At 33.9% G+C, this 8,207-nt stretch overlaps 1 protein-coding gene across 1 annotated transcript; it reads left to right on the top strand.

Moving 5' to 3' along the window:
* The first annotated feature begins 1,176 nt into the window (after positions 1–1,176).
* LOC136981987 (antimicrobial peptide ToAP2-like) lies at positions 1,177–6,355 on the top strand. The gene is made up of 2 exons (XM_067278413.1): positions 1,177–1,331; positions 6,101–6,355. Exons 1-2 carry the CDS (start codon positions 1,283–1,285, stop codon positions 6,289–6,291), a joined length of 240 nt encoding a protein of 79 aa, XP_067134514.1. The 5' UTR covers positions 1,177–1,282; the 3' UTR covers positions 6,292–6,355.
* Positions 6,356–8,207: the final 1,852 nt, after the last annotated feature.

Genomic DNA, 8,207 nt, shown 5'->3' on the forward strand with positions numbered 1-8,207 from the left:
GATCGTATCGAAAGGTATCGGGTTTGTCGCCAAATTCTGAGGAGACGGCAAAAGCGAGTAATTGTTGCCGTACTCTCAGAAAGTTGAAAGATGTCAGTATTAATATGAGGATGCATTCTCCGTGAGAATACTTTGAGTTCCGTAGAGTTACAGAATCGTACATACGAATACGTTTTGTGTTGTAATGAGAACAAATCCAATTATCCTTACTACGCACAATTTCTATATGACCGATATCGGATCTGACAGGTACATCGAATAAGTACAGTTTCGTAGAATATGGGCAAAACCATACCGTGACACCGCGAAAGAAGAAAAAAAAAGAAAAAAACAACTTCTGTATACGAAGGACGACCGGATCGGAGAACCGAAAGAAAAATATAAGGTAGATTTTTTATTTTACAACTGATTAAGCACTAAATGCACTAGATGCTAGATTTGAACAACTTAGTCACCGTAGTAACTGTTTTCAATTAGTACTCGATTGCTTCTCTTCTCTCAACTAGTTGTATTTCCTACGGAATTAGCGCGAGGTTGCTGTTGAGAACAAATCACACAGAAGCTCTCTTTTTGATGAAAAAAGTGCGTTTATCATCTATAATTTAAAAAAATACGCATTTCTGGTTTAATGCCTCTCTTCGGCCCTAAAAATATTATAATGAGAGCTTGAATAACTAACTAATGAGACTTTGGTTAAAATAAGTAAAACTGTAGAAATATAATTATTTTTGTTAAATCGCATAAAAGAATGGGCTAGTATATGTAAAATTGTAAAAGTAAACATAATTTCGTTAAAACGTATAAAAAGATTTTTGATTAAAAAGAGTGTAAAACATAAAAACCTTTAAGCCCATTAAAACTGGTTAAATTGATTTTTAACCAGTTTTAACCAGTTTAAGGTTTGGCGACTTTCGTCTCTCGAATACGAAATATTTTCAACGAGAATGAGTAAGGAAGGAAATGTTTTTCTTAATACCGAACTGGGTTTAACACAGGTGGTGCTTTACGTTTTATTAGAATTCATATATTGTCAATCATACTTTGATACTTACGTGTATTTTTATGGACGAAATATCTCGCAAAATTTAACAATATAAATACCCGACGGGCGAAAGAAAAACGCTATAACGACTTATAAAGTGAGGTAAGGGATATGTTTTCTTACTATTTCGTGTTACCTAAATAAACTTTTTGTATTAAAGTAACACCATTTTACTTTGAGAACGCCTTAAATTTATATGACTAATCTTATTTTTAATAATTTCAGTTATCCCCGTCGAAAATGCAGTTCAAGAAACAGCTGTTGGTGATATTTTTCGCTTATTTTCTAGGTCGGTAGTTATATTTCTATTATTCTATAGTACTATTATATTTGAGACTTAATACTTTTAAAGACAAATAAATACTTGGTCGTCGTCTTTTTCCTCGCCTCTACTTACTAACGACTGCGGGGTCCTCTACCTCTACCTCTACCAAATTTTCCTCCTCCTTCCGTCGCTTTTCCAACTAATTTCTTTCTATCGACGACCATCTTACAGTTAAAACAACGTCGATTTTGACAAGATTTTAAAGATTTAAAACTTTAGACTTCCCAAGTTGAAATTATATTAACTTATATCGATCGGACGAAATTTTATATAATGTAGTATACTAGCAATGCTAAGGACTTGGACAAAAATACGGGTCGAGACGATTTCGTCGGGACAGTCGCTTCTTAACGATAAACACTAATAGTTTATTTACTTATAGAATCAAGTTTTTGCCAGAAAAAAGTCCACGTCTCTCGGTTCGTCCGGAGTTCTGACACTAAATAGCCGAATAGCAAAAGATACTCAGAAAAAAAGCTTAATGCGAAAGAACACTGTAGGACAAACACTAGGGTTTATACAAAAACCGGTTTTCCGAGCTCAACTTTTATACCAAACCGGTTTTAACCGGTTTTCGAATTTTTTTTCAAAAAATGAGAGATATTTACAACTTATTTTAAAACGCTTTAATTTATTTAATATTTATAACATTTCAAAAATATAACAAAATAAAACCGACCGACATCTACACAAAACAAAACAAAACAAAATCAAATGCTAGAATATCACATTAAACCATAAAATTTACTCCATAGAAAACCATAAAGAAAAACAAATAACAATGAATGCCTACAAAATAATATTTTATTTCTCATTTTTCCTAAAAAAATATGATTTTAGAAAGCAAAGAACGTCTATGCTCAACCGTGTCCTTATTTTGCACACAAAATTGCCAGAAACAGAAAAAACTCTCGAACTCGCTACTGAGCCGGGTTTAATTGTCTTTAAAGAATTAAATAATAAATCAATTTTTCGTTCTTCCGTTTCTACCCTGTAATACTAAAAACTCCTGCTTTAGTGTCTTAGGGCTAAACGAAGTCACTTTTTCAAGTTTTTGAAGATATTTATGTAATCGATCTGGCGCGACCCGATTTTGGGGGGCTGTAACTCGCGAAGGGTCGCTTGTAGAGGTATTTTTCCTTTGACTTTTTTGCTCCTATGGATGTGCTCTACAGTTCTGATAAGGTTTCATAAAGGTTCCAACCGTCTCATTCGGAGCTTGAATTGAGCCAAATTTGACTGTTTTCGGGCGTAGGAGGATTTTTTAAGTGTTTTATAGTTAGTTTTATGAAACTTAGTATTTATTTAACAATATTCCCGTTTTACGGCAGAGACGATTTTGTGTCAAAATGTGGAAGTTTTTAATCTAATAATTTATTTATTTTTATATTTTAAGTGTAGGCTCAAAACCCGGTTTTTTTTACTTGTGAAAACTCGGTTTTCAAATTATACAAATTTTTTCAAAAAGCAGTTTTCAAAACCGACAATGTAAAGTTGATAGATACGGTCAACTACGGTAGGTACTGTACAGTACGTACCGTACTTATTTATTTAGCGAAAGAACTAGGAAATAAAATACGTAAAATGTACATTACTACACGATAAACGTCGGCGTAGTGATAAATTATTTTTATAACCGGTGTATAGAAAAGATATATCGTTATAAAGACACCAGTTGCCATTTCGAGTATTAATCTGATTTTAAAAATCAACCTTTTGTAAATAAATATTTTAAATGCTGTATTAATAAAGGACATCGAAAGAAGTAAAGCTACCCTAGAAAGCTAATTGCGCAGAAAGTATGCAGTCGAACGTAGCAGCTGCGGCTATTATTCCAATAAAAACCGTTAGTTAAATGAAAAAATACAGTCTTTCCTAATACTAGAATAGATTTCAATCTAAATCTACGACCTACTATTACAAATTTTGAGATATTGTCCTTTTGTGTTTAATATTAAGCTAATATCAGCTTTATATGTTGTTCTTTTGGGTTCAGTTTAATTATTTTAAAAGTTTTAAAATTCTATTGCACGACCTCCCCGGCATCGCCATTTACAAAGTTAAAAATATGTGTCTAGCCGTCTGATATGCGATTTTATTTAAAGATAATTTTATAGTATTAATTATTATAAAAGACGAAAAGCTTAATTTTGTGAGTAGGAACGAGTTCTTAAAAAATTGTAAATAAGTCAGACAACAAAAAATTTTCGTTTAATCTGACCCACTCGAGATATGACGCCTTCTCCTTCTATCTTCTATCCTCCGATCTATAATAAAATCGGTCTTATAGGATAACGACGTAGAACTGAAGATACCCTTAATCTTAAATGTAATACATGCCACATATATAGAAGTACTCCTAATTAAATATAAAAACAACGAGGGGAATCAAAATTTGTCCGGTCAATACACTTTCCCTATGTTATATTCTATAACAGCCGATAAAGTAATGGTAAAAATCAAATAAATTTATAAGAAAATAAGTTAAAGAAATTAACAAAATGAAATCATATTTTGTGTGTTGTTTAAAGAGGAAGATAGAAAACTTGCTCAAAATTATAAACCTAGACTTTCAGAGCATCGCTATCAAATTGTGCACTTGCGAAACTGCGAATGAATTTCACACCTAAATTAATCATTTTGTTTTCGAGTCTTTTTGGTTCTTATAGAATATCCCAAATTATAAAATAAAAGATTTTCCGGAGAGATTCAGCTCCGTGCTTAATTTATTTTCCATTCGGGAAAAGATTTTACAAAGAGAAATCCGAGTTTGACTTTCTGTATTTTTTTGAAATTTTAATACGTTTTACAACACCCCCTCCACTAATGCACAATAATACAACTCGTGCCAGTGAACAGAAGTTTAGGAGTAATCTTATAATATAATCGAGATGGGTTGATAATAATCATAATGATAATAATCTACTACACAAAGCTGAAAAAGTGGGCAGTCTTTTTCTGTGACTGTATGCCAAAAACAGCCATTAGGGGCGCCCCTAGCTTAAGGAGTTGAAAATTGAAATTTGGTACAAAGTTAAGGCACGTCACGAGAATGTACACTAAGAAGAGATTTTTCAAACTCCCCCCCCGCGCAGGAGAGTTTTAGAGGATTAAGGCTTATCCTAAGAAACAGCTTCTATTGTGCTATTTTAGATGCGGTCTTTTGCGTTTTTGACTGCGTTTTAGTAGGATATCCCGTGAGAATGCGCATTAAGAAATTCAACTCTCTTAGGAAAAAGAAGGCGAGAGTTAGTTTTAGTCAGTATAAAGCGTAAATAATAAAGAAGGAAAGTAAATAGTGGCACGTATACTATACATTTTAGCAATTAAACTTTTTAATCGTTTCCACTGTCCCGGTAACCCGAGAACGATAAATCCAAAATAAACGAATTTGAACGAATATTTGAATTCGTTGCAAATTCCAAATAAAATGTTTCAAACGAGTTTTCTTGGATTTTAAAATTTAAAATGAATCATTTTATTCGAGAAAGGTTATAGTTTTTGCACCGGTGAAAACGGGTAAGATGGACTACAATCTAATAATCAATCTTCGCTACCGTTACTTTCTGCCCGAGCAACGCCGGGCCCATCTGCTAGTCACTGTATAAACTTTTTCGTGTTGGTTATATACATAATTCTATAAACGAATCATGATTCGTTTATAGAAAGTTCGTATACAACCAACACGAAAGGCGTAGGCGTAAACTAGCCATATTGGCTGGTGACGACTAGTGGTTACCGCGACGTGGAGTCCGAATTACGAATTGATTACCAAGTTACAAAATTACAAGAAAAATTCAACACGTGAAATATTTTATTGTTTCGTACATAGCGCAGCGCGTGTTATGTAGGAAATAATAAAATATTTCTGTATTCCATTTGTATAATTATTTCAAAAAATTTGTTAACTTGACTTTAAGTACTTTATCAATAAATATTAATATGTAAATACTAGCGGGTAGGCCCGGCGTTGCTCGGGCAAAATTAACGATAGTGAAGATTAAAATTATTACACTATAGTCAACCTTACCCGCTTTCACAGAATGCAAGAATTCGGATTCCCTGTTTCCAGACGAATTAGAGAATTTTTAGATGGGTCGAAAAATGTGTTCGATTTCCCGCAAAAACGAAAAAAACTGCATCTGCATCTTGCACGTCACTTTCTCTTAACAGTTTCATTGTTACGTAACACTTCCATTGTTGACAATTCCGTTGTTACGTAACACTTCCATTGTTGATGGATGTGTTAAGCCTTAATCCTGTCCTACTCCCGTGGGGAGGAATTTCGAAAAATCCCTTCTTAGCGTTCGTTGTCGTGACGTACCCTAACTGTGTACCAAATTTCAACTTTCAACCCCTGACCGCTTGGGCTGTGCGCTGATTATTATTAATATTATCATCAACTCGTCTCGATTATATATATAGATAATTATTAATTTTTATTCATTTTTAAAAATTTCTCGAGTTCATTATAATAAATTACCAGTTGAAAATTAATACTGCGTGAATAATGATTAATAACTAATATTTTGTAAACTCTGGATACCGGTTTTAGGGAATGAAATTAATTTGATTGAACCGACCAAAATAAGAATTCCTTTTTCAACAGCTGCTATGCAATTGTAATTGCGCAATAGATATTCTTAATCACAACGTACGGTTTTTTCGTATAGACGTAAGTATTTTTTCGCGTTACAATTAGCCTTTATAATAATTTACAAATGTCTTTCCAGTGATAAACGAGTCGGAAGCCTTTTTTGGAAGTCTTCTTAGTTTAGGAAGCAAACTGTTACCCAGTGTATTCAAATTATTTCAAAGAAAAAAGGGGCGTTCCATCAACAAGAGAGATTTGCAAGACTTATACGATCCGTATCAACGCAATTTAGAAATGGAACGGTTTCTGAAACAACTTCCAATGTATTGAAATGTCATTTCTTTTATATTTTAATGTTTACTGCGGCTTCTTTCAATAAATAGTAGCGGTCCTACGTCCACGATTTTTCTTTTAGTATCAACTTATCACAAAACGGAATCGTAATCGGTTTCTTTTCAACATCTCTCCAAGAAAATCTTGCGCCGAAAAATTAACAATAATAAAAGTCTAGTTTCTCCATACAATTTTGTAGAAAATAAGAGATGTCTCGGGCCATATCAACCGAAAGCGTCCGCGTATTGTTGCCAAGTTACGTATCGAAATTTAAATTTCGCCATTGTTAATAATGCTAAATATTTGTAAAACTTTCGCTGTTGCTCTTTCGGACAATTTATCCGAGATTTCGGACCTAGAAATACGAATCGAACTCGATTGGTTTGTGAAAATGTGGTGGCAAGAACAGCTAATCTCGGACTGGCACTTCGGCTTTTGGATATTGAAGATCTCTAGGGACTTTAATAGCTCGACTGCTGTCCTCGACTGCTGTTTCAATTATTTAATTAAACCTTTTATGTCCTTACACACGAGTAGCGTAATTTCATACCTATGTGTTGTTTTTCAATTTAATTCACTTTAGACTGTAAAACAATAAACTATCACAGTCGGTATTACTTTTAACGAATAACTGTGCTTTTAAAATAGCCATACGTACGCTGTTCAGAGGAATCCTACCTTTCTCTACTGTCTCTATCTTTTCTCCCTGTCTATCTTTTCTCCCTCCTTCTTCCCTCCCCTTTCTCTTACCCTTCTTTTCGCCGGCTATTCGCTATTGGTCCAGATTCGACAAATCTTGTCGCGACACGAGTCGGCGATGACGTTTCACCGTGTTATACGAGTCTCTTTTAGCGTGTTATACGAACCCGATCGCAATTTTTTCGCCCTGTTATACGAATCCGTGTTGTAGGGGTCTACTGTGTTTGGAAAATATACCGGCGACACGTGAAGATGTAAAAGATTATTCTTATTTTATGGAAGCGGAAGCGCGTGTGATGATTCGTCGATTCCCAGAGTCGCCGTTTCTACTTTGCTTTCCGTGATGAAAAAATTATCGTGATATCTTATTATTTTATATGCATAGAATAGATTACTTGTATAATTCACCCATTGCCATAAAAATTAGCGCACTAAGAAGAAGTCGTCGGAATAGAACGAAATTGTACAGTACATGTGTGAGTGCAATAGTGATGTAGGTCTACAGGCGGCCCTCGACTTTCGCACATCCTACTTTTTCGCAATTCGCTATTTCGCACATTTTTAAAAATTCAACTTTTTAAATATCCCTCGGGGTGCCTGGTGAAGAAATTTCCGCCGAGCGCCTGGTGGGGTCCCACAGACCCCAAAATAAAACACTACATTATATGGCTTGTAAAGATAATTTCAATGTTATGTTAATATATATATACAATAGGTTTATTAAGACATATTTAGAATAAAACAATCATTGATTTACGTGAAATATTTATTCACACGACTACATAATAAAAAACATCAACTTTTTTTGTTGTAACAAAAATATTAACTTTGTTTCTCTAGAAATCATGATGTAATCTCATTATAATTTAAGTATTTTGGGTTCATTTTAATGGCACTTAATATAATTATCTGTTAAAGCATAAAAATTAAGCTTCTTCAGTTAAAATTTGAAATTGAGAATTCAGGCATTTTTCCCATAGGAATTTCTGCATGTTCGATGCAAATAAATCTGGATCATTTTTTACAGACGTTCAGTAGCTGCTTAAACGTTTATCTACTGACAACGTGAACGTGTTATAAATCAAGCAAACACAAAATACGAATTTTCACAAAAATATTACTTACACTTTTGCAACGCGAAGCGCCTGGTGGGGTCTGTGAGGCCCGGCACTTATTCGACCACGTCTTGTTCGCAGAATATCGCGCGATGAACT

Source organism: Centruroides vittatus, unplaced genomic scaffold (assembly GCF_030686945.1).
Source record: "Centruroides vittatus isolate TY-2023 unplaced genomic scaffold, ASM3068694v2 contig_8, whole genome shotgun sequence".
NCBI classification, from domain to species: Eukaryota; Metazoa; Arthropoda; class Arachnida; order Scorpiones; family Buthidae; genus Centruroides; species Centruroides vittatus.

What these genes read in the sequence shown, in the direction of transcription:
- LOC136981987 (XM_067278413.1), top strand. Translation starts at nt 1,283, where the DNA reads ATGCAGTTCAAGAAACAGCTGTTGGTGATATTTTTCGCTTATTTTCTA. An exon ending in ATTTTTCGCTTATTTTCTAG is followed by an intron (nt 1,332 to 6,100) that starts GTCGGTAGTTAT and finishes ATGTCTTTCCAG; the next exon opens with TGATAAACGAGTCGGAAGCC.